Source organism: Melanostigma gelatinosum (genome assembly GCF_949748355.1).
Source record: "Melanostigma gelatinosum genome assembly, chromosome: 1".
Classification (NCBI taxonomy): domain Eukaryota; kingdom Metazoa; phylum Chordata; class Actinopteri; order Perciformes; family Zoarcidae; genus Melanostigma; species Melanostigma gelatinosum.
In genome coordinates, this window is record NC_136634.1 from 31,543,908 (window position 1) to 31,571,639 (window position 27,732).

Below are 27,732 nucleotides of genomic sequence, written 5' to 3' on the forward strand. Positions count from 1 at the left end.
TAGTAGGAGGTGGACAGAGAGGCAGTGTGTATCTGAGGACTGAGGCACGGATGGATTATAAGAGGTGACTGGGGAAGGGTGGGACTAAGAACAGCCTATTGGGTGAGAGTCCTGGTATTTTCCCTGAGGCCTGATAGGGTCAGTAGCAGGGCAAGAATGTTCCCATACAACGTAACACTCACACACACACACACAAATATAGCATGCTGAGGCTAAACTAGAAAATAACACAAACAAAATTTGATGACACACAATTTTTTAATTTTTTATTTGCTCTGCTATCTGGCTGAAAAACATTGTTTAACGGTGCTATATACAAGGTTGGGAGCATTTCTATTGTGTCCAAACAGCTCTCAACATGGCGACAGCTGAGTCGGCAGCTTGCAACTAACGGCACTAAAAGTGCAAACGACGGCAACAGTGCTGAGCTAACGGTGTTAGCAGCTGTAGCTGCCATATGTGCTCACGTAGACATTACTCTACTATCTTTACACAGCTAATAGTTGTTAGCTGCTTTATTAATACTCTAAATATTGTATGTTGCACCTTTTATTAAATTATGAAAACGGCACACACACACTTAAAACATATGTATCAAATTACTTTGCTGCAGGATTTGGCTCCCACTTACTCTGTATACTCTTGTGTTTGCACATTAACACAAACAAGCATCACCCACACATTAAAAGCACACACAACTGCCTTCTCCCAGAAGCCGTATTCCCTAAGAAAGTGTATTCAGTAAGGTCTATCGATTATGCAGGGTTACCAGGACACAGTTTCTTCAAAGAGATGTTACTGTAGATTTATTTTAATGCAATTTTTTTTTTTTGCTGTGAGCACAGGGGCTGGGTTTCTTTTTTTTAAATGACGATGCCAGTACCAATACCAGCACCTTTAAAGTGTTACCGATACCAATAGGGTACTTCATTCGATACCCATTGTGGCAATGGAAGCTGCTAGTGTGTCCCACTGGCACTCATACAGCCTTTACTGCAGATAACGCTGTTCCCCACCCACTGTGGTTACTACTGATAGCTCTGCTAGCCACCGGCTCGGACATCCCCCGTGTTCAGAGCTAGCTGTATGGGTTGTAGCTGCTGCGGTAGTCGTCCAATCGCACGTTGCATTAAATTGAAAAGTGCTTTTTGAGATTGGCTGCGAGCAAAGCTGTAAAAATAGTCCAAAAGGTTTATTTTGTAGATCTGGGCACATAAATGATGGATTGCAGGTATCATTTGACTGGAGAAGTTCATACTACTGGGTACTCTGTTATTTTGGTCGATACTGTTGGGGTCTGGCGCCACCTCCTGGCTGGCTGAGCTCCTCGCATGCTTTTCTTCCTCACAAAGCTGACCTGGAGTCAGAGCGAATGTCCACCCCAAATGACCACACCTCCCGGCTCCGGCCAGCCCTGATACTGACCCTCCATTGGCCAAGAAAATGCCCCCGCTGTTTCTGAGACCTGGCTTATAAGCACTAACACAGCGAGATTCTGTCTCTTCGCGCCGGGCTTGTCCAGGCCACATGAAGACACATCAGCTTTCCCCTCCAGCACGACGCTGGCAACCGAAGGCCACGAGGAAGCCGCGGCCTCAACCCTCATACAATTCTATTCTGAGTAAGGCCCCTTATCCCGCTGGAACGAATCACTTCCGCGATCCGTTCTCCGCTTTTTGTTTTGTGTACACATTCCGGCAGGAAGACGACTAATCCTTTCCTGACCGACTATTCCCGGGAGACGCACGGACCACGTCGCCTCAACCGAAGTTAAATCATCCTCTCTGCAGCGAGGACAGATCACCTCTGCGTTTGCTCCAGAGCCACGCCACAACGGACCGAATCCGCGCCGGCAAACGGCGCGCCGACAAGCAGCCCCCCCCCCCCCCCCCCTCGAGGACTGAACAATTCCTCCTCGGAGACTGACCTTTTTTTCCGAAGCTTCCACAAGTAAGGGTCATGGTGTCTGGGCATAGCTTAGCTTAGTTTAGCCTTAGTTTAATCTAGGTTATTCATTTATGTGTTGATATTCACGTATTTTGTTGTTAAGTTACTGTCGCGTGATATCAAGGCAATGCGTAATCAGCGCGGACCACAAGCTCCGCTGTATTGTGTACTTAACTGCTGTAACTGTCTGCATTAGATCCGTTGCTGCGAGTGGATGTAGAGTTTGTGTATTATCACTTGAGAGATGTGATAAGAAAACAATACGCTCATCTCACCGCAGTGATAAAGGTCTGTTTTATTTGGGGATTATTTTCATTTATTTTATTTCACTTTGTGTGGTATTTCTCTCCATTAAATCGACTCTGTGAGTGAGCTGAGAGTCGTGGCTTATCACTGCATAAGCTGCCGGCAGTTCAAACCGACAGCGGTAGGCTTGTGCATGATAAGATCAGCGTACTCATGCTCCTTATAACATCACAACAGAGCTGATTCATGTCGCTTTCTCTCTCCTTTTTCTTTCTCCCCCTCTCGTAATATACACACACATAGAGCAGCCCCTGGGGGAAACCCCTAGCAGTCGATTGCCTCACGCACACGTGCTGCGCCGGCACACATGATTACATACAGCACCTCTCAGCCATTTTTGACTACTAATTATGAGACTTAGTTTTATCGTTTGGTTATTGGTCCCTGTTCGCAGGGTGGTGCCCCGTCGTTATTAACAATCATTAATAACTGTTACTTACATTAATAATTCTATTGATGTCAAGAATTCAGTTTCTTAAATGCTGACAACCCAAACACGCTCCTTTAATTCCCAACAATACCTTAAAGGCATTGAGTACCAATACCCAGCCCTATGAGCACCACAAACTAAATTCCATTAATCTCTAGTGTATTGAGGCAGAGGCAGCAATCTCAACCCTGGACATTATAAACTATCAACATGGTTAAATACCAGTAGAAATATTTTTTGATACAAAAGGTACAAGATCATTTTAAATGGCAGAACTGTGTAATTGGTTCATTTCAAGGGAACCACCACAACCAATGGAACTTTTAAGAACTTTGGCACACAAATTAGCACCGTTGACCAATAGCAAGCTGTCTAAACAGTGTTGACCAGTGAAGGGTCCAAGATAGTGGAAGCTCTTATAGCTTAATTGCTGTATGTCACAATCCACTTTGATTTAACGCTCCTCTTGTCGTAGTACAAACTGTTCCACAAAACGGGAATGGTTTGCTGAAGGGTGGTTTAAGATGGTTTGAGATTTATTATATGGTGTGAACTTCTTTTTCCTACTCCAATAACTCTACTGAATAAAAAGATTCCTAAAATACCATCCCAGCAAGAACATCCAAGGATGGCTCGCGTGTTAGCATGCTAGCACATGTGAATGCTAGTGTTGTGGCAAAATGACGAGAAGAGACTGTCAACTGAAGTTGCAACCAGCTGGAATCGTTTTAATGCATATTCGTCAACACCAAACTAACTTAGCACATCGAAACAGATTCAAATATATTACTGTTCAAAGATCACTTTTATCGTCAAAATTCACACCCCTTTAGCTGCGTTCCACCAATCAAACCAGTCTGTTGAGTCGAAAAACAGGACACATCTGGTCTCCTAATTAGGGCATGTTTTTAGGCTGTTCTGATCACTTGTCCTTTTGGCCGAACACAGCTCCATGTACGGAAATGTTTTGGTACACTTTACGAGAGATTTATTACATTTTCTGTCTGGCGCTCCATAGTCATTTCCTGAGAACGTTGCTGGGAACCGAATGTGTGTTACATAACACGTTATATAACTGTTGCGTGTGAGCCCAAATGTGTTTAATTAAAAGTTCAATTCAAAGTTATGATGATTTTCTTCAACACTAGTTGTCATCACCTGACCAAAATATGGAATGTCTGTAAACTGAACCAACTGAGCAATGAAATGAGCCAAATATATTTGTTTATGAATGGCACGAGATGCGGAAAAACATTCCAGAGAAAGTTTGTGGATCTGGAGTTATGTTTATTTTGTCAAACTACTGTTCCCAGAGTCAGGAATATACTTTAATGCTTAGTTACTGATTTTTAAAAAAAAGTAACAAATCCAAAACATTGTTTTGGTATCCGTCCTGAAGTCATAACCAGCTCTACAGCCTTTCCCGACACAGGAAATCTTGTAATAATTCAATAGAAAATTCCCCAAAATAGTTTGTCACGAACATCCCTCAAAAGACTTTTAGTAATTTAATTAATTTGCTCATTCACCGAACCAACTCATAAATGCTTGTGTTGCGCTAAATAATGGATTGTAGAAACAAATCAAGTGATGTCGCCGTATCTTTTGCGTCACATGACAGCCACTGTTTGGTTTCAGTCTCAGCTCGGTGCTAAATTTACTCCATTTTGGGAAGACTGAAAATACTTTTTGTTCCAAACTCCCTCTTTGGGTCAGTCACTCACACCGAACCTCACGTGAACCCCGCCAGCACGGCATGCGCTCCTGCAAGTAGCATTTGGTGCGTTTGCCATTGGGTGCTGTGGTCTGAGGCTGAGGGGGAGAGACTGGGTCAGAGTATTTCTATACCACAACAATCTCTCATGCTTTGTCGCTCTCTCGCTTCCCCCCCCCCACCAGATCATATTTCTTTTTAAATGATGGTGTCGCGACTGACGGCATTTTTGAGGTTTTCTCCCAATGTGTTTGTATTCGGTGGAAATAGCAGATTTTGGTTTCGAGACGGCTAACATGTCATGCACAACACCCGTTGGATGCACAATTAAGCCAAGATATGTCAAAATGACTGCGGTGCGGGATGTATATGTGCTCGGCCGTAAAGTCAGGATAGATTATCTGAAGGTTGGTGGAAACCGAAGAATGTTTGTGTTTGAGCGAGAGGGCTGTAGTTTGAGTTAAAGGGGTGATCCTAAAATAACTAGATGGCCTTGTGAAAGTATGCAGCGGCGATGTGAGGGAACAGCAGACGAGCTGCAGGAAATGATTGCTGTGTGGGACTGACTGAGTACATGTGACCCAAGTGTGAGATGGAGTGGTTCTGTTTGTCTGCTTCTTCTGTTTTGCATTAAAGCCACTTGCAGAGATCGACGGTTCTTGGATATTGAATTACTTTACATACTGAGGCACTACAGAGCAGTTTAACCTTTTTATATTATGTCAAAATACTGAGTAGGTTTTCGTAACATTTGCATTTTAGGTTAGCCGTAGTCTGTCATGACTATTTAGAGTTGGTGACATCTGAGCCGGTCGCTAGCAGCGAACACAGCTGTATGGGTTGTAGCTGCTGCTGTAGTCCAATCACACGTCACATTAAATCAAAGAAAGCTTGCAGTTGCTTGTCTTCGAGCAAAACCATACAATTCCTTCATTTCTTTTTTCCTAGATCTGGGCACAAAAATTATGGATTGCAGGTATCATTTGACTAGAGAGGTTTTGATACTACTGGGTACTGGGTTATTTTGGTCGTTACCTTAAAGAACTGAAAGCGTTACACACATGCGCACTGGTTCACTCAGTACTTAACAGTTATTGCACTGTATTCTGAGTTGTATTCACAAAAATGTTGAATCCGCAAAAATGCAGAAAGAAACTCAGATTCCAATGTTTGGTTGTGATTCAGAGCGGTGGTGTACCAAACAATGTGTGTTTCAGGTGGAGCAGTCCAAAGTGCTGGTAAAGGAAGGAGGAGTCCAGCTGACACTCACCATCGTCGATACTCCGGGTTTTGGAGATGCAGTGGATAACAGTAACTGGTGAGCCACGCTGGCATATTCAGGGCGTTTTCCATATTCCCAATAGATCATACGTTCGATTTTTTTTGTTTCTCTGCCTGATATCTTTTTCTCCATCTTTCCAGTTGGCAGCCAGTCATAAACTACATTGACAGCAAGTGCGAGGACTTCCTGAACGCCGAGTCAAGAGTGAACCGCAGGTCCATGCCGGACAACAGAGTCCACTGCTGCCTGTACTTCATAGCGCCCTCTGGACACGGGTAGGTCTGCAAGAGACGAAGGTGTGATAACATGAGATGGATTTCACATACAGTAAGATCGGACAGCATAAGGCAATGAGATAAGATGCTCTAAACAGGACACAGTGTTCATATCATTGCGTTCCCCTCCATGCCACATGTTTAAAACATAGAAGCCATGTTGGGGCTATAAGAAATATGTTGACCATATTTTGACCATTTATTTATCTCATAATATTGGCTATAATTGACTCTGTGAAATAGTAGGTTTTAACAGTTGAAAAAAAGAGCCTTTTGGCGAACGCTGACACATTTACAGTGAAAATTTAAAAAACATTTACGCATCTGGCCAACACAGAGCAACATTAGCATTTGTTTGAAGTCATGTCTCTGACCACCTGATGAATCTCAGTCCGATATTCACTCTCCTTTTTGCTCTGTTTTGGCCTCCTCCAACTCCCGACAATCAGCCAGTCGTTCACTTTGACTTGTTCAAGGCTTTGTTAGAGCTCATTTGTGGAAAATAGCTGTTGCTGGAAACTATACTGATAAGAAGCAGTGAGCGTGAATCAAAACGGTGAAGTAAGGGGCAGTAAAATAACCAAAACGATGGTGATACGACAGACGCCTAATCGCTGAGGTCAACAATAGAGTCGGGTGATAATTCTCTGCGGTGGACCAAGTCATGACGCCACCCGTTGGTTTGCTGACTGTGGTTTTTGAAGTCTTGAGTTTGGCATTTTGACCGTCGCCATCTTTGTTTTTGTCCAACCAATGAACGGACGTGACCATATTTGGACTGAGGACTGATGTAGAGACGCCGTATACGGCTCTGGTAGCGACCTGTCAATCACAAGCAGTGGTGTATAAAGTACTCAAAAGCCATACTTGAGTAAAAGTAAAGATACCTTACTGGAAAACTACTCAAGTAAAAGTAAAAAGTCACCTATTAGAATACTACTTGAGTAAAAGTCTTAAAGTATCTGATATTTATTGTACTTAAGTACAAAAGTACTTAAGTATCAAAAGTAATTTTCTGATATTAAATGTACATCACAACCTGAACATTAAATGAACATCATAACCTGTTCATTGAAAGTAAAAGTACAAGTAAATGCTGTTAATAAAAAAAGCAAAGGGTCAGAATTGTGAGAATGATGAAGTTTATTCTTTTAAGTGCTGTGGCACCATGACCAAGGACATGGAGCTGTGTTGAACATAATTGGGTTGGCTGTGATCCATCCAGGAGCAACAATGTTCAACATAATATATTGGTCATAAGTATACTTTTGCATCTACTATGAACTTATCATCATAATTCTCCGAAAAGCAATATGACACGATGAAGGAGTTGTAACAGTGCGTTTATAAGTATGCTCATTAGACTAGAGGATGTAGAGGCCAATGCATAATATTATGTTCAGCAAAACATATCCACTTGATGCATCAGGTCAGTGTTTTGAGAAAGGACACCTGCCTTGTAAACTCCTATGGGCCTGATTTGAACACAAAGGTTTTGCTGAAGCTGAATCTGCAATTGGGCGACTGCTACCATCATAACTCCATCTGATCATCCACAACATGACTCAAATATCAAAAGATGATCAATACTAAAGCAGCACCGAAAGTAACAACCCAGTCATTACTTGAAACTGAAACATGTCCTGTTCATCTTCAAAAGAAGTTGGTTTTCAAAATTGCGAGAATTCAGTCTCGCTCTTCTTGGGCTGAAGACTAGTCCTGCGATGCTAAATAGTCTTTCACAGGCCGCTGAGGCAGGTAGAGGTGTGTTCAGCGTCACAGACAGCTTGCGCACAGCTGCGAAGGATTTCACTAATGCTGCGCTCTCGCGGCTCCTGTCAATCCGTGTATATAGCTACAGCTAACGTTAGCCAACTAGTGCTGCACAACTGTCAACACTTCCTCAGCTCACTAACTCGCTAGCGATCCACTGGTGTTGGTCTTCGTCACCACCGTCGTTTGTTGCGGGAGTAGCAGGTGCCTCCATTTCTGCTTCCATCATGAAATCAGTCATCGTAGAGTGGAATTCTACTCATGTAGTCGCCCGCTAGCTTATAGCATGTAGCATCCTGGGAATCAAAACACCGCGGCTTTGAGAGCACTTGTTTGCAATTGTGCATTAACGTGATTAACCAATGATTTAACTTGCTGCTAGGACCACTGATTCACCAAACCTGCTTGCTTGCAGTCTGTGTTCCACCGCAGTCCCCGACGCTGCTCTCATGATTCATTTTGTTTCTAAAGATAGATTTGATTTTGTAGCGAGTAACGAAGGTTTCAGGGGAAATGTATCGGAGTAAAAGTACCGGTTTTCTTTGCAAAATGTAGTGAAGTAAAAGTAAAAGTCAACAGAAATATAAGTAGTAAAGTAAAGTACAGATACCCAAAAAAACTACTTAAGTACAGTAACGAAGTATTTCTACTTCGTTACTATACACCACTGATCACAAGGTAGCCCTGCCCTCTATTTGACACTAAATGGACAATAATTTACTAAATGAACATCATGCTGTATTGAAGAACACTTGAAACTAGAGATTGAGACCATAAACTCATGTTTACAATGTTTACTGAGGTAATAAATCAAGAGAGAAGTGGTCATTTTCTCATAGACTTCTATACAACCAGAGGAGTCGCCCCCTGATGGACGTTAGAGAGAATGCAGATTTAAGGCACTTCAGCAGTCGATCGACTTACCAGAAATGGGGGTTGCTGCCTGGTCACTACAAGCCCTTTCACATTTAAAACAGTTGATCCATTGTTAAAGTGAATTATTGATTATAGCACCTTGAAGTGTCATAGGTGTGTCAGTGAAGTGAGGTGCAGTGTTAAAGTGGGATGAAAACCTTCACACCCTTTGTCTTGGAGACCCCTAAGTTGAGGGAAAGTCTACCCTTTAAATCCAGTTTCCAATCCTCTGCCAGCAATGCAAGCTGAAGTGTGTGTGTGTGTGTGTGTGTGTGTGTGTGTGTGTGTGTGTGTGTGTGTGTGTGTGTGTGTGTGTGTGTGTGTGTGTGTGTGTGTGTGTGTGTGTGTGTGTGTGTGTGTGTGTGTGTGTGTGTGTGTGTGTGTGTGTGTGTGTGTGTGTGTGTGTGTGTGTGTGTGTGTGTGTGTGTGTGTGTGTGTGTGTGTGTGTGTGTGTGTGTGTGTGTGCGCCAGCCAGCCAGCCAGCCAGCCAGCCAGTGACGAGGAGGCTGCCAGCCAGTGTATGTGACCCACAAAGGTTATATAACCCAGTTCTGCTCATGCTCAGTAGAGCCCCGCTCTTCATCACTGAAATCACCCAATCAGAGCAGAGGCTCGGAGCGGCTCACAGAGGCAGCCCTCTCATCTCAGACAAACGCACTCTGTCTTCTCTCATCTCGGTGTGTGTGTTCACTTGGCATCACTAGAACATTCCCTGTTTGTCAGTATAGCTGCAGTACCAGCTAAGTTTGATCTACATGGATTGGATCATTTATAAGTCAGTAATGAGTCACATGCGAGATGTCTGAAACTACACTCATTTAATAGCAGCAGCTGGATCGTGTGTGAATGTGTTGCTTTTAGTTACTGTGAGGAACGTTTAACTGGTTATGAAACGGTCTCAATGTAGTACTGATGTCTCTATATGACCTACATAGGTTAGTCTTAGTGCTCGTCAGCGGTGTCACCGGGACACATGCAGGTTCACCAGAACCGCTGTTAGCATGCTGATGTTAGCATTTAGCTCGAAGCAGCCTCTAAGAATCAAACGGTTGGTTGCCAGGTACGTTGCACATACAAGGAATTCAGCCAAGTGATTGGCGCATAACAATAAACACAGTGCAATAGTATGAGACGATAAATGATGATCAATAGAAAATATGAAAATGTACAATAAAATACGATAAACAAATAGGAGTATGTTAAAACAAGTCTTTGCAGTGGACTCCATGTAATGTATGGGTTTAGTCAGCCCTCTGCTGGAGACCCGCTGAATCGCATTCACTTTGGAAAGTGTTAGATCCTGGGGTACTTCTGGCCCGATACGGGGCTACTTACTGACTCAGCTCTCTATTAAAAGATTGTCGAGCTGGTGTTCTTGCGAGGGAACTCACCTGGCTCCGCTAACTGCCGTTACTCCCGACGTCTACCCTGCTTCCTCCGGTCAGAGCGCGCTCGGCCGAGAGACCAGTCCTGGCCCCGGGCGCTCCCACCAGTCGCGTCGGTTGTGGCAGCTTCCCTCTTATGGATCCGTGCTCTTGGTAAATGCCAGGTTAGGTTTTAACGGCTAGGATTACTTCTTTCTAAAACCGTAAGGGGTTGTTAAGTGGATTCGGTCTCTAGGATAACCTTTCAGAACTCAGTTGTTAGACATACACTGGCTTTAACTTTTTACTGCCACGAGGAACTTTTTACTACTTGAGCAAATGAATGCACTTGAGAAATTTACTTTAAATGCAGATTAGATATTTATTGCAGGTTATATTTTAGTTAGTTTGCAAGGGTTAAAGCTACAGCTCACATAAAAAGTTACTACACTTGATTCGTTACGTCAATTTTCTTCTTCGATTACACTCATTAGTTTTAGATGCCGAGAAGGCTCGGTTGGAGCTGGATTTTCAAAGGTGCGATGAAAAGGTTCTTTTGGAGTTGTTAGGAGCGAAGGTCTGGCCGGACCCTCGGTCCTCCTGCTCTCGCAGCGAAGTCCGTTCAACAGTCCTCAAAACTCAGTACAAAGTCTTTCTAGGGCTGCTGCGTCTTCTCCGTTGTCCAGTTGTTAAGAATCGAGCAGTGGGGAGAGGAAACCTCCGTCTTTAAATCTTATTGTCCACGAACAGCGGTCTTCTTTCCGTGAACAGAGACGAAGTCCTCAATACATCAGTTGCAATCGTCCGTATCTCCTCATCGGCGCACTTGGACGGCGCCCGTGTCGAAATCCCAGTTTGCTGTTTGCAAGTCACTTCTTTTATCCATCATTTGGGCTGTCGGCCCCCTCCTGTCCAATACATGGTCTCATCTCCCCACCCACTTGAGTGGGCGTTTGGTCCTGAACATGTCCGGACAAGTCCAGGCTTTATCCTATGTTATGCCTCTATGACTCATCTCTTGCGACAGTCTTTTCCTAACCCCACCCAATAACATCTGTTCCTACTTTTTGCCAACTCATCCTGACAAAACACTTCTATCGCAGCTCGGCTCCGGTCACACAGAACATTTGTTAATCAGTTTTTACATTTGTTAAATCAGTTTACTTAGTACACATTTGCTTATAAAATGATTATTGATCTCATCCTTCATCATTATTGTGCTTTGTGTCTTTTCTTCTCAACCATCATTATTTCCCCATCCCTTGAAGCCAACACCCTGCTTACTTCCTCTTTCTCCGTACTTTCTACACTCAGACTGCACTATACTCAGATACACTTATTATTATTATCAGGTTTACATTTGTTAAATCACTCTATGTATTAAACATTTGTTATGTAACGATCATACACTTTATCTTTCGATTACACTTTAACAATTGATTTCTGAGTATATGCTTTATGCTTTTTATATCCTGACCTTCCCCTGATCGTGTATGCATGTTTTCGAGGCAGCTCTGTGGGCTCAACTCTTCTTGACAAAAGTCATGCACTTTCCCTTAGATTCATTCTCATGAATAAACTCTACTTTCATAGAAAGTGTCAGTCGTCGTCGTTTTTCTATCTAATCTAAACTACAATTGCTATAAGTAAAAAGCGAATGGAACTACACCGCGGTCACATAAGCACTAGTATAAACACAACGAGGCTGTTAAGGCGGACTCGTCGGCATGATGACATTTTGTAGTCTCTTTAAGGCAATTGTTAGTAACTGCTTTTTTAAAGACACCTAAAAGCTTCAAAATGCATGAGTGGTGTATTCTGGGATGTTAGGCTTTGGGTATTGGCAGAAACCGGGTACTGCACCGATCCGATACCAGTGTTTGATTGATAAGCAGCATGCCTCACTGTGTGAAAGAGACTGGGATAATTGTTGTGTGTGAGGCAACATCAGGCTTCACTTAAACATCGCTTTCTCAACTTAGTAAAACTAAATGTATCATATATACATGGTTGTGCATTTATCAACGTATTTACAATTCAAATACTAAATCGTCCACTCGGTAAAATAAATCTTCCAATTTCCAGTATATATCTACATATATATGTAGATATATACAGTATATGCTATTTGAGTCAGCATTGGCCTAGATTGAAGATATTTCAGGCATCTAACCAAAAACCTATTCAAGTGGCTTAACGTTGGCTTAAAGACAAGGACTCCAGAAGTGCAAAAATGGGACAGGTCACCAGCTGCCAAATACATTCGCATTTATGAGCAAAGATGAAATTATCAGTGGAAAACCGCTAAGTGGAAACCGGTTGCTGAGCATACCACACTTGCCAGGTGAATGGACCTGTTGACGTCAGTCGCTTGTTGTTAAGTTTTTATTCTGTCTGTCCTTCAGTCTGAAGCCGCTGGACATCGAGTTCATGAAGAGACTCCATGACAAAGTCAACGTCATCCCTCTTATTGCAAAAGCTGACACTCTGACCCCAGAGGAGTGCCAGCTTTTTAAAAAACAGGTATTTGTGTGTGCGTGTGTCACATTAGTAGGATTAGAAGTGCTGCTGCTACAGGCCAACTAATGTACCCAGATACATAACAATGTTGCATATTTGTATCTTATTTAGTTACTGCAAGCAGCATACAAGTAAAGCACCAGTAGACATTTTGGGAAGTGCGCTTACTCCTGAGAGTAAGATGAGAAATATGGAGCTATAGCTAGGAGGCAATTAGCCATAGCTTAAACATTTCCAGTTCATAACTCCTTCTCAATTACAATGGGTTGATTTATTGTTTCTGTTTGAGGAGCAGTGAGATGCAACATGTTAATTAGAGTTGTTTGTAGGCATATTTTTTAACTTTGGACAGAGCTGGGCTTATGCTAAGCTAGGCTAATCACCTCCTGGCTCGGTGCACCATACTTCATGCATAGACATGACAATGGTGTGAATCTAACTCCCAGAAAAACATTAAAGATTGTAAACCTTCAGGAAAAATTCAAATCCCTTCTGATCTGTATGCAGGCCTGTGTTCTGTACGTGTTGCCTTTATTCAGATTTCTCTCTCCTTTCGTCAGATAATGAAAGAGATACAGGAGCACAAAATCAAAATTTATGAATTCCCAGACACGGAGGACGACGAGGACAACAAGCTCATCCGAAAAATTAAGGTAATGGACACAATTTTGTTCATAATTTTAAAACTAATTTAATCGCTCAAAATCTCCTTTGTAGAGGAGCTCATTGAGAACTTGTACTAGTGATTGTCGTCCATGTAACTCTGCCCCAGCAACCGCTGCCTCTAGTAAGACCAAGCATAGTGCTACTATGTTGGAACATTCTTTACCTGCGTCATGTCAGTCAACATGATTGAAGGTCCTGTCACAGCAGCATTTAAAGGACCAGTGTTCAAGATTAAGTTGGATCTATTGGCAGAAATACAATATAATATTAACAACTATGTTTTCATTCGTGTATAATCACCATAAACTAAGAATTTATTTGGTTTCGTTAGCATAGAATGATCCCTTCATATTTACATAGGTAGGAGGTCCTCTTCACGGAGTCCGCCATGTTGCACCACCTTCTTTCTACAGTAGCCCAGAACGGTCAAACAAACGCCAGCTCTGGAGAGAGCCTTTAGCAATTTTTTGTTACCTGGCGGCCACCGTAGGTCTATACGCGCTTGGAAAGGGAGGGGTGAGCAGTGGGGTATTTAGTTAGTTGCAATCTGCAACTTGCCACTAGATGGAACTGTTTTCTACACACTGCTCCTTTAAAACAGGGAGACGTCACATTGTAGTCAGTAATCAGTTCATTCCAATTGAGCATCTTCAGTGGAATACACCCGCATTTTTTATTTTGAATTCATCCTATGTAAATTTTGACAGAACAAAGCGAAGTCCAAAATGCAACGCTGTTGAAGCAAATTAACTACATTGCACCATCCAGTTCTTTTAGAACCCTGCTCTATAAGAGTATAAACTGCTCCTCAATTTAAAAACAAGCTAGCTAGCTTCGAGTACTATTTTCCCCAAGTCAATGAGTATTGATAAGTGATGAACAACCCTGGTTAGCGGTTAGCATGCCAGCTAAAGTAATTAATTTATAACTTTGTATGTAGTTACCAAGCATCTAGCACCAACTTTGACGACAGGACACATGGATATATTTTGCTCTGCCACATTTTGCCGTGTTAAAAATATTCAAATCTCTTTAAATCAGTTCTCGCACTCTAAATACTGTCAGTCCGCTGCACTTGGACTAGATGGGAATTTGAATGTATAATTTGTGATTATTAATTACTAACAAACATGTCAGCAGACATAAGTATCCCAACCTAAAGATTTGTGAAATCAACCCATACTAAGTCAGTGGTCAGTTGCCACAGAATGGGACCAATCAAACAAAGAACTAAACAAACAGCTGGTTCTTCACAGTAAAATAAAGTTGTTCATCTCTTCACTCCAGGAGAAGATGCCACTGGCAGTGGTCGGCAGCAACGTGGTGATCGAGGTGAATGGAAAGAAGGTCAGGGGTCGCCAGTACCCGTGGGGCGTGGCGGAAGGTAGGTTCATTCGGGTCCACTGCCAGAAAAGGACACCGCTTCCAATTTGTAGCGAAACCAGAACAGAAGTAGGCACACTTTGAAAGTTCACATGTGGGTTTTGTCAGTTTTCAAGAAGGACGTTTGATTCACAGTTTTTCATTGCACCTCGGTCAGACAATGACAGATTGTGAGAGATGGGCTGATGCATGTGGGCGATTGAAGGTTGACATGTTTGAAAATGTCCAGCAGTCATAGTGTCCTCTCTATCGTGACGAATGACTCATGGTATTCCTGAGAGTGTGGGATAGAAGGCATGTTTTCCACAGTGACCCCCTCGTATACACTGAATGTATTAACTACCAGGTAATACAACGACTTGTCAAAATGTACTCTTGACTGCAAATGAGTCCATGAACAAATGCAACCTCCTTAAGTAGGAAATAAGTGCCACATAGCACATTGTAAAACACCTGCTGGAGCTTTATCGGATTAGTCTAGAAATAGATATTGATTTTTGTATGATTTGTCATTTCATTATTGTTGGATTTGAAAGTAAAAAGAAAAGTTGATAGACACATTTAAACCATCACATTAATAAGGTAACGCCAGGCCGGTTAAGTCTCAGTTAGGGCTCATTTTATGCCTCGCAAAATGAATATGAACGCAATATGATAGAACTTAATGTCTGTCCCACTCTTGTGTCATCTCGGTAACGCCTTAGGAAAATGTCTCCAAATTTGGCTCAAATGTATTTGAACTCAGGGAAGTGAACTCGCGTCTGACTAATTATTGTGGCTGTGATATGTCAGGAACACCTTGACGGAATTTCTTCAAATTCAAAATTGTCAGGCTTTTGAGTCTCAGTGGGCGGCACCGGAATGTTTTTTTGAGGATCCTGGTGGCTTTTCGTTTCCCAAGTTTTTGAGTTGGTATGGGTGAATAGAGGGTTAGCAGTCACGGACATTGGGATTAGCAAAATAATTGAATTTTGCATTTACAATATTTGATTACATACGAGTAGACATGATCAAGAAAGAACTTCCACATTTAATGAGGGTTTACTACTTTTTCTGTGTTGATTGGGAAATACATGAGCGCAACAAGTTAGAAGTTACCTGGCAGGATGCTGATAAATTGTTACCTTATACACCCACCCCTCAACACAAACAAACTCATGTGCACACAGTCCTTTTGGTAGTGTTGGTGTTGACCCTGATAGGGACTCTGGGGAATAAAAGGAGGATAGGCATAGTGTATTATGGGATATGTTGTTCCACTATGGCAGTAGGCACTGACCAGTGTCACCACAAGTCACATTGAGCTGCTGTTGCTCCTACTGGTGTGTTTGTTTTCCTTTGTTGTAAAGTCCTCTGAAAGATGATTATATTGTACATATCTTTGTAAAGTATTTTACCTTTGTTTATGTGGTTGACCGTTTATCAGTCTTTCACTTTTTTCATTCCTTCTTTTCTCTCTTTTTTTCTTTTTTTGTCTGTTCTTTTCCATGACTGACAGAGGGCATTTTTGGTAAACCAAACCATCTTTCACTTTAGTTCATCCTCATTTTCTCCCCTACTCCATCTCCTCCTCTTCCTCAAGAGTGTCCCCCAAACTCTCCATCCTTCCTTTCCCTCCACTTTTCTGTTGCTGTGCTGTCTCATCATTAGGCTGATGGTCAAACCAATGCTCTGATCAGACTTGGGCTGAATACTTCTCTGAAGTGCTGAAATACACCATATTTTGGAAAACGGACATGTTAAAATGTGAACGTATTATATCTTGAAAATACAAAAGAACATAGACACTGAAATCATTCATGTGTTCTCAGTAAAACGTTTCTCATTGCTCTTTGCTGACACTTTACACCATGCTAAATGAGCCTCTACAGAGACCTCCCTTTTATAAAAAGGCTATAGGGGCAATTATTAATATGGTATATCATTAGATATTTTGAATATTGAATTTGGTAACTCGGTGTAGCTGATTTTATGGGGTTTATTCTGGAATAGGATACCACATGCGAGTCTGGTATGGTAGTGTCCCAATGGCCTGGGACATTACCATACCACACCAACAAATATTTTAACAAATAATTCAAGGAAGCAGACAAAAGTCCATTCACACAACAGCAGTGTACATCTCTTATGCTACAGCCGACGTCTTCAAAAATGTTGCATATTTCGTGTTGGCAACGGAAATGGCATGTTTCTCCAGACGAGTTAGCTAGCTTTAAACATTGAGTTTAAAACTGTTGCCATCATCAGGACTGTTGCATGTTCGGTTGTCAGAATCAATATTCCAACAGCAGACTCAAGTTCTACAGCATCGCGACGTTTCAGAACAACAGGTGTATCAGTTTAACGAGTGGCCGTGTTAACTGGTGACGCTCGTAGTAACTCAAGTAAATGGTTGGTAGCTAATAAACATATATTTCAAATTGATTGAAGTCTTTTACAAAAACACCTACGTGTTCTGTTGGTGTTTTCAACAGCTGCCGTCGCTATGAGCAACCAAGACTCATTCGGCCAAGAGTCGCCAGCTTTTGGTCACCGGTTGAGAGCAATTAACGGACACCGGCTGCGAGCTATGAATCATGTTGACTGGCACTGGACTGTTTGTAGCGTCCGTTTTAAAAGTGAATGAAGTCAAACCTCTGAGTCTTTGTCCTGGGTCCAGAGTTGGATCATCTAGAGACTTGTAGCTCGTAATGTCTCTCTGGTGTAACGTTACACGCTAGCTTTCTCCACCAAATACATGTTTAAACCTTCCCACTAAATACTGGGCTATAGCTAATGTATTCTACCCACACAGAGATCTGGAAAGTCACTTTGTTTGGGTTGCATTCACCATCTTTGCTGGTTAATGTTCGTACAAAGCTTGACAAGCTATCGCACTCCGCCGTACTTCCGTTGCCAAACTGCGTGCGCACACCTACGTACGTCATCATTGTTTCGAAATGGGTTTATAGCTTGGAGGTTCAATGCACTACTCTTTCATCCTTATACCATGTTGTGTTCATTTTAGAGCCTTACCAACATTTGAGTATTATTAGATTATTTTAGTTCATAACAGTTACATTGGTAATGGAATGGTATGGTAGCAGATAAGTAATATAAATTTGTACATTTTGGAATGATAAAATCTCTCGATACACATCTTGGATGTTTCTGGGATCTGTCTCAAAAATGTTGTTAATGTTAAAAGGTAAATATCTGTGGATATGTGGTGATTGGTTGATCAGTGGTAACCTCCAAAAAATGTAATATTGCAACTCAGCTGTAAGACATTGTCCCCCCACCACCACCACCACCAAAGACGAACCAGGCTACACCAGATCAACACACACTACATAAACCAACTCTCATCGTCTCATTCCATAGGTGATTTCTTCATGTATTCCTCATGCCAAAGGAATATTTAAACAGTCTGCTCTTCCTATTGTCAGTTACTGAATTCTACATATTGCTTCGGGGCCTGTAATCTACTAGAGGGACACATGAATGATTCACTTTTTTGTCTTTTGTTTTTGAGTACTTAATTCGATAGTCAACCCATAAAATAACCTCACTCTATGTTTTAAAGGATAATTCCAGTCTATTACAACTATGGTCTTGTGTTGATAGCTTTGTCTATCATCTATCAGTTACTCGCCACAGTGATTACCGAGATGTTTGAACAGAGTGGCATCACCACAACAAAGTCTGGCAGGGTGAGAAACACAAGCAGTCAGACTATCAACCAGGTTTGCAAACTTTAAAAAAAATGACAAACCATCACGACCCAATTCACAACTATATATATTTGTATATACTATAGTGTGTGTGTGTGTGTGTGTGTGTGTGTGTGTGTGTGTGTGTGTGTGTGTGTGTGTGTGTGTGTGTGTGTGTGTGTGTGTGTGTGTGTGTGTGTGTGTGTGTGTGTGTGTGTGTGTGTGTGTGTGTGTGTGTGTGTGTGTGTGTGTGTGTGTCGTACCTCACACAAGAAGAGCATATTTGTGCATAAATGAATGTTCCTGACCAATGTTCCCTCTAATTTTTCATGTGTCTGGGCATACACACAAGCTCCCTGAGCACACTGAGGACCACTATGAGCAACATCAGATGTGCACGCTGTGGCCACACACCAGTATCACACCTGTTCAAAACCTTGGATCATAGCAAGTTACATGGCTTATTAAAATAATCAAATTACAGCAGCAATTTTCACTAGTTTACTTTTAATATAAGTGATTTGACAAACTTTAAAGGAAAAAGACAAAAATCTTGTTGTTCATGAGATGTGTAGTATGTTTTATGTGAGAGTCCTGCTTGGCCATGGGAAGAGTCTTGCTTTGGCCTGTGTGAGGGTCCTGTTCTGGAAGAAATGATACATATACACCTTTCAGACATAACATTTTGTTCACATTAAAACATTCACATTTTGCACAATGACGTGTGCTGTAGCTTGTGATACAGTGTAAATTCCTGTAACTCTGTCTGTAAAATATGTAATTACTCAGTTTTTTATTATCATTTCTACTACCCATAAATTATCTAGTAGTAACATAATTTAATGATTAATATCCATAAGTAAAACATCTTAATAAATGTCACTAGAATATGCACAAATCGGACTTAAATTTTACCTTATTTTTCACGTCTGTCCTTCTCACTTCTCCAATGGTTGTACACTTTGTCCAGGTTGATGGCTTCGTCTGCTTCTTGCTTTGACTTTATGTCGCTGCCCGTTCGTTTCGCCATGATAAGGGGGGATAAGGGGCATTTGCGTCTCGTAACTCCGCCGCACTGTTGTTAGCTAGCTAACCTGCACGGCGCGAATGGGCAGGGCAATAGTGTCAATGCTATGATTGGCTGCGTAGCGTAAGTGAACCGAATCGTATCATTGGCTGGACACCTGTCACTCACTGAGTTACGTTGCAAAATAGTACAGAAAACAAAATTATTATTATTATTATTATTATTGGTTTAATTGATTAGATAAGATTAGGACTAATATTAGATATTAATTAATACGTTTATGTTGAATTTTATTTTATGCGCTGCATAGATTTTCTTGTGCGCTGAGAATGTGCGAGCAGTGCGCGATTGCTCAAGCGCGCAGCTTAGAGGGAACATTGTTCCTGACTATTTTAGCCATTTCCACATCACCTTATATTATCTTGAGCAGGTAAACCAGCTGTTTCGAAGAAACTTACATTTAATAAATCACAACTTTGTTTTTAGTATGTGTTAATTAAAATATACGCACATGTTAAATTCTTTATAAATGAGACCAAATAAATACAAGAGTTAACAGACTTAAAGGTGTACTGCAGATAAATGAATGAGACTTATTTTGGTAAGCCTAATAAAATCACCTGCGACCCACCCAACCCAGTCTTTGGGAATGAGTGATCTTAACCAATTAATTTACGGGTAAAACTGCAAGTGAGCGCACCCGAAACATTGCTAATGAACCCTCATTGTACAGGAAAACTACAGCAAGTACAGAGGGTCACACAGTTTGGTGAACAATTTTACCATTCATCTTTATTTTCTCTTTAAAAGATGTTAGTCGAACCCGAATCACAAAGACCAAGGTTGTAGTAGACGGGAATTATCCTGCAAGGTGCATTTAAAGAGGTGTACTTGACACATATTTTAAGATCCATCTGGTGTTCTCAGCAGGTTTAAAAGCCTCCACATACTCGCCTGTCCTCCCAGGTCTGATGCTGTGAATAGTCATGGAGAAAACTAGAGGCTATTTGTTTGTGCTGAAGCTGCAATAGAAACATCGCTCTAACGCTGTGGTTCCCTTCTTTGCTCCTGTGGTCTCATTTCAGTCCCGCTTCACCACACGCTTTAACTCGCCGTGTTGTGCCAGAGTCTAATTGGTTGTGTTGGTGCAGGGGTGAGAACGGTGTACAGGCCTTACTGTATCACTGGACCAAAGACCGGGATCCGTCATCTTAACGCATCGCTTATAGATTCATTACAGATTCATGAGCAGTTAATGCTGAGTTAGGGTTTTCCAAAAGGGCATGTAGCAGCTCATTTATCTCATCAAGGTAACACGTGGTTTGGAATCATGACTCATTCGCATATTTGGAATTGTATGACTTTTAACATAGAAACATGTGGTTGAAACAGTTGTGTGCTCTTGATTCATTTATTTAACCAATGCAGTTAATCATCATGGCCTAAATACACACTGCTAATAGGTAAAGCACCCAGGCTCAAAACACCTGGTGGACTCCGATCACTTTCCAATAAAGTTCATGATTGACAAATAAAAAGCTGAAATGTTTTGACTTGGAGAATGCATCAGGTGTTTTCTGCCATTCATCAACAATTAAGATCTGTATGCGATTAGTTAAAACTTCTTTTTTTTTTTCCCTGTGACCCTTGATCTTCACTTATTCCCTCATTGAGACTTGTCCCCCAGCTGTTCATGCCTAGATCCCCCACATAACACCTCCTCTCCAACCACCACACTCCCTCTAAAAGCCCCACGCTCTTTAGTCAGTCAGCTTGGACACATGCAGGTTATGGTGTTGATCCGGGCCAAATCTGGTCCTGAATCTGGGCCAAACACGGGCCGGTTCTGGGCTCAACCTGGGCCAGGTCTGACCCACGATAAACCCAGCTGCTCCAGACCCAGATTTATCCCCCCCCCCTCCCCAGCTGGGTGCAAAAAGTAACTGAAAACCCGTACCCCCCCCCCCCCTCCGTCAGAGCTCCCTCCTCTAGAAGAGACTGAAGGTCAATGGCTGGCTTGGGAGGAAAAGGGGCGGGACTGCTTAAGTTTCATCAATGGTAAGGTGTGCTCCTTATTCGCTCCCCTGATGATGATTGACTGCCAGCGGGGCGGAGGATAACCAATAAGGAGCAGCGTATTTGACGAAGAGGAGGCGGGAGATCCACCATGTCCACCTCAGCAGCAGTTTATTAGTGGTCCTTTTCCAGAATGCCATCTGACCGTATACCCATGTCTTTGTTGTTAAGATGAAAACTCACAATCACCTAACGTACCGGAGACCTTTTCTGTTGTCTGACCAAGAACTGTTGTTCGTTCTAACTTTGTGGCATCTAACAGTGAAAGGCTGTGATCAGATAGGAGGCTTTATGTTTCTGACTTGTCCTTCCGGTTCATTCTTATGAACTTGATATGACAGGAACGCCTGAAGTGAATTTCTTCAAATTTGGCACAAACGTCCACTTGGACTCAAGGATGGACTGATCATAACATAACTGTGGCAGTCAAAGATCACTGTGACCTCACCAGAGGAAATTTTTGGCTATAACTCAAGCATCCAAATGTAAATTATGAGAATTTCAAATAAGTGTCTGATAGGATAAAATGATGAAGTGAAGACATTTTGGACAGACAGACGTTAACTGTAACATCACTGGTTGGCGGAAGTATACAGCGTCCAATCACATAACTGATGAACAACAAGGGGGCGTGTCGGCCGTTAAAAGACTTCCTGGAAGTCTGTTCTCGTGGTTCCTCGCTCATGGCTCCTCTGAGGTCGATCCTCGCTCTTCCGAGCTACATTAGAGCTTTGGGACGGCCGTCAATATGGCGGCGCAGAAACAACTTCCGGTTCAAGCGAGGATCGAGGAGCGAGGAAACGACAACTAAGAGACTTGAGAAGTACCCATATATCGACCAAGGCGACTTGTTTTGTTTCCGGTTCGCAACCTCTACTTCTTCTTTCACTCTGTTTGCTGTTGGAGGCGTAGCCCATACTGCCAACTTTGGATGAAACTACTCAGCCTAGAGTAGTTTATTAGCTCCGAACCAGTTAATGGAAACGCGCCAGTTTCTTTTTGGCAAGATTTCAAAAGTTTGCATTGAATGGAACACGGCGAGTGATGGGCTTAAGAGCTACAAGCTGTAAACACAAGTGGCCAAAGCACTTTTAATTGTGCTTTGAGCTGAGTTGGTGCACAGTTCAAACATGCTTCATGTATAGTAGTAGAGCATGGGCCTCTGCAGATGTATTCACTCAAACAGCCACCACAGAAGGATACTTAGCTGGTGCACTGTGGCCTTTTAAAGTTTTGTTTTAGGGCAAAAAGCCGATGGAAAAACAGAAAGTAAGGCATATGCTGATATAGAAAAACCGTCCTATGTGATCATGGCCTGGTGTCCCGCTGCGCTCTGTTAATGTGCTACTACAACCCATGTTGTACAATGCCTCCTTATACTGTCACTTATCTCAATATTCCCATACCTTTATAACCTATGACTGAATGGAATGAACTTTACATCCTCTTGATGTCTGTGTTTGTACCACGAGGTCTAATAGAATAATAATCTATTTCTCTATATTACTACTGTGCTGTATATGCTTTATCTTGTAAATAACACAGATGTGTTAGTTGATCACCAAAAAAAAGTTTCTGCTGGGAAGTTTCTCTCAATGTGAACACGCCTGAGATGCACCCCATTTACCCAGAGTTCTTTGCAGTTATTTAGCATCTGTGAAACCGGCTGTATCAGTTTCCCTTGAGACCAGATATTGATTTTTCATATTGTTCGTGTATTGTTATTCTGATCTGTGTGTCTCTCTCCCTGTGTGTTTCAGTGGAGAATGGGGAACACTGCGACTTCACGGTGCTGCGCAACATGCTAATCAGGTAAAACAGCCGTGCATTACTTCTCCAAACTTAATTCCATGGATGCAACTTGATGTCTTACCCAGAGAGTCCACTAGAGGCTGACCTAGTTCTCCTCATGCCCACATTAGTTCACTGTTGTCTCAGATGCTAATGTAGCAATAGTCAAAGTTGAATATGTGCTAATTATTTGCAGCACTAGCTTGTTCTCTTATAGAGTGCTGCAGAGATGATGTATTTTTGTAGGCCAACCAGGAAGTTAGCATCACACTGGTTCCCTCCACCAAAAGCCAATGGGATTCTTTCATTGGATTCTGGATTATTGCAGAAAATAAGCTCTGTGGCAAACAACATTTATGATACTGAAGTTTTGTTCAGAAAGATAATCTTCACAAGTGAACACCACTTTTATGATTTTTGAAGTATAAATCAAATTGTGAAAATGTGAAAAGCTAACATTAGGCTACAAACAAACACCACGGTCACATGACTGCACGTCACCACCACTAAGCTAAAGGAGGACTAGAGTTCTAGTGAGGACGTTTAGTCGTCTCATTTAGACACCTTTTTAAGACGTAAAAGCTTCTAAATTCACCAGAGGGGTGTTTGCTGACGTATTTTATGTTATGAAAACAAAACGGTAAAATCTCTTCAGCTTGTGTTAAACACAGACCTTTTTTCAGGCATCCAACCAAAATGTTGACTCATTTCCTTGTTTTAGGACTCATTCCTGCAGCAATCTATACATGAGCTGTACCTTCCTTCTGGGGTTCTCTCTCCTATTCTGCTCCCCTTCCTTCCTCCTCATCCTCCTTCAGGCACCTGATTCGTTTTTCTTCTTGTTCTTCCCCTTCCATAGGACCCATATGCAGGATCTGAAGGATGTCACCAACAATGTCCACTATGAGAATTACCGCAGTAAGAAACTTGCCGCAGTCACCTGTAACGGAGTAGACAACTCCAAGACCAAGGGACAGCTCACCAAGTACGCCTCAGTCACTAAACTACTGCTCCTCTCATTCTAATGACAGGGAACACGTTACTTTAGATGTGGAACAAACTGCTTTCCTTTAGTTTTTAAGTTCTATGACAAGTGAATATAACAAATTCCAACTAGCCTCCGCCTTCGCTGTGGTCCACAGGAGTCCCCTGGCCCAGATGGAGGAGGAGCGCAGGGAGCACGTGATGAAAATGAAGAAGATGGAGGCAGAAATGGAACAGGTCTTTGAGATGAAGGTCAAAGAGAAGAAGCAGAAACTGAAGGACTCGGAGGCTGAGGTGGGTTTGAGGATCTCCGTGTGTTTGAGCGAGAGAAAGATGAAAAGTGTTGGAAATAAATTACATTTATCTTTTTTCATGGCCACCATTCATGGTCTTGGTCCAACATGATGCCATTAATTAACCTCTAAATGTCGACTCAGCTGTGGTTTTTCACAAGACTTCATGTTGTTTTATGCTCCAATCAAAGGTAGAGATCAACTGATTGTCTGTCTTTTTTTGACGGTCACATTTACAAACATGTCTGTTTTACGTCGTGCACATAGCGGCATAGACAGTAACACCACACACACGCATGTCGTTGTTGTGGAAGTTCTTCCATGTGAGTGACGAAGAGCTCACAATTTGTAACATCTGCAAGTCCAAAATAAGCTGTGGAGAAAAACCTTTAAAGAATTTGGGACACCTTTGAGATCCGTTTGAGTGAGAGAAGCTCCTGTAACTTGTTTTGTTATGAATGTACAAAGAAAAATACAAAAACTGATTGTATATGCGGTCAATTATCATTTTTCGGCAGATGAGACTTTTAAAAAAGCGGAAATTGGAATCGGCCAAGAAAATTGCATTCATATAAAAATCTTATAATCATAAGGAATTTCTAGTTTTACTTATGTTCTTTATACCTGACTAATTTTTTATTCTGAATGGCTATAAGAGTCATTTTTAGTTACCTCACAATATAACCAGACATCTACGATGCAGGTGTTTGTTTGCCATTCTAAATTAATGAACCAATATTAAACTGTAGGTAAAGATGAAATCCAGTTAAGCTTGGAGCAATGGTTAATTAGGTCACCAATAGAAATGTGTGAAATGAGAATCTTTACCTTGAAAAAACGATTTAACAAAATAACCATCTTAACAGTAATAGTAGTTTGTTTTGGCAAATAACCAAGACAACTGAACAATATCCATCCGCAGATGAAGACAATGTGGCTGAAAGCATCACAATAGGCTAGTACTGTAAGTACACCTAGAGTTGAATTCTGTTTTGTCAGGTTTCAGAAAACAAAAACATGATTTCACACTTTTTTACATGAATCTGGATATATAAATCATAAGATCAGAATTTTTCTCATACTGATCCAAATATCAGAAATGCCTGTGATACAGCCTAAAATGCTGAATCAGGTGTCGGGGAGCACGGGATTCTATTCACCAATCTGTTATGTTATGTTACGTCATTTATCAGGTCATTTATGCGACAAAGGAACTTTAATCACGTGTGTCTCTTGATACTGATCATGCCCGATCGCGACTGCATGTGTGCCAACTAATAGTACACATCTGTCCTTATCTTGTGCACTCTATTTTTTCCGTGATAACGCTACGTTGTGAACAACAAATCAGTGTTGAAATCAGCAGGAGGAGAGCTAGTTAGCGCATGCTGTTAGCAGGCTGCACAGGAGTTACATTATGATGCGTTCAAGCTTTATGTAGTAAAAAGGAGGACTGGGCAAAGATACATTTTGTAACGTTATCATGATGTGTTCAGATGTAATTTTGTAAAATGTAGTTTTTGGTGAGAATCTTGAATAAATCCAGTTGTTGTTTGAAGGAGATGTTTTCACAGGAGTATGGAATATATATTAGAGAAATAATTATGACCTATTTATCTGTTTTGATTATAGCACACTGCTGTCAGATTGAAATCGGTATCAGGAAGGAAAAAGTGTTACTGTAAAAATATGAGACACGGATAAAAGAGCTATCGCGTGTTTTTCCTGCGACAAGCTAACAAGATCAAAAACCAGTTGCATGAGTAAATTAACAAATAATGGTGAAAACATACAACCTGAGTCTGGCTGACATTTTGACCCTCAGCTGGAGCGACGCCACGAGCAGATGAAGAGGAACTTGGAGGCGCAGTACAAAGAGCTGGAGGAGAAGAGACGAGTGTATGAGGACGAGAAGTCCAACTGGGAGGCTCAGCAGAGAATCCTGGAGCAGCAGAAACTGGACGCCTCCAAGTCAGTAACACTCCGACCTGTGAACAGCTGACTAATTAGCTGTTTTACTGGCAAAATGGTTCATTTGTTAAGTCTGCAGCATGTCTTCTGATTGACACATGTGACAAAATATCCTTTGACAATATTGTTGACATGAGTTTTCTAAAAAAAGACATTAACTCTGTTTCATTTTCGAAACTTTTTCTTACCTCATGGAATCACATAATGTGCCATCTTCACCTCATTTGGCAGAATTGTACGGCCCCCGGGCCATATACGGCCCTTTGGCTGTCACCGACCGGCCTGCGGGACGTCAATTGGAAATTAGGAATAAAACGGAAATAAGTATACACGTTCTTAAATGTGTGCGAGCAGCAGCATCACTGCAATGTGTTGGTGAACTGAGCTCACGGGAGATGTGTTAGTTGTTAACCCCTTTAAAAATAGAAAGATTGATACAGAGTGTTGAGTTTTTAACAAAACATGGACTTCTTAGTATTTATTTACTGAAGTCAAAGGTAAAGCCAGCTTAGTTTGTGGAGAACAGATCACAATGTTTAATGATAACAATTTGTATCTCCATTACGAGACGAAACACGCGGAGTAATAGAAAAACTTGACTAATGCAGAGCGGCACGGACATCTGAGGCTTTGCTAGCTAAGCTGCTAAAGCAACATGCTCAGAAGATGTTGGTTCTCTTTCGATCTACCTTCATATGTGAACAAACATTCTCGTGATGAAGTTTAACAAATCCAGATCCTCTCTCGCTGACGATCCCCTGTCAGCTGTCCTTCACATATCCCCCTCAGACATTCAACCTGACTTCAGTGCACTTGTTCCAGCCCAACACAGACTAGAGTTCTCTCACTGAACTGAAAGAACTGAAAATGAGGTCATTGGACTACAAACTATCGTAATAAAAGTACTAATTTTGCAAAAACATGATCCCTGTCAGTGTGTTACGATTATATATGGATATTGCATATGTATATTTTTGGGGTCATTTTTCCTGCTGCAGATGTTTACCACTCACAGCTTATCCAAACCATACAATGTACTGCTTTTTATAAAGAGGTGGAATATTATGGAGCAGGATTGAGTTCAGTCTATTGGTCCGTCCCTCCACAACAGTCCCTGTTTCTCATGTGACATTGAAGATTGACAGTTCGCCTTTTAGTTCAGATCCAGTTCATGTTCACACAGATTTTTTTTTTGATTTTTTTTACAGACCACGAATAAATCTATAATTGTTCATAGATTACGTTGTAACCAATCTATAACTCTTCAAACATGTCTTGTATCATTTTAATACATATCTCGTGTTGTTCCACAAAACTAAGGAC

At 41.6% G+C, this 27,732-nt stretch overlaps 1 protein-coding gene across 3 annotated transcripts in view; it reads left to right on the top strand.

Moving 5' to 3' along the window:
* The window catches only part of LOC306780344 (septin-7-like), a 58,860-nt gene that overhangs the window by 27,966 nt on the left and 3,162 nt on the right, over positions 1–27,732 (top strand). For 2 of the 3 annotated variants that reach the window (XR_013772149.1, XM_079272685.1), the window contains exons 4-12: positions 5,615–5,715; positions 5,820–5,954; positions 12,412–12,529; positions 13,087–13,179; positions 14,480–14,576; positions 23,131–23,182; positions 24,021–24,146; positions 24,304–24,439; positions 26,264–26,409. Coding sequence is in view for 2 of the 3 variants with exons in the window: in XM_079272685.1 (XP_079128811.1) it covers positions 5,615–5,715; positions 5,820–5,954; positions 12,412–12,529; positions 13,087–13,179; positions 14,480–14,576; positions 23,131–23,182; positions 24,021–24,146; positions 24,304–24,439; positions 26,264–26,409 (1,004 nt within the window). In the remaining variant the exon portion in view is untranslated. The remainder of the gene's footprint in view (positions 1–5,614; positions 5,716–5,819; positions 5,955–12,411; positions 12,530–13,086; positions 13,180–14,479; positions 14,577–23,130; positions 23,183–24,020; positions 24,147–24,303; positions 24,440–26,263; positions 26,410–27,732) is intronic. The other variant, XM_079272686.1, reaches the window with a different exon arrangement.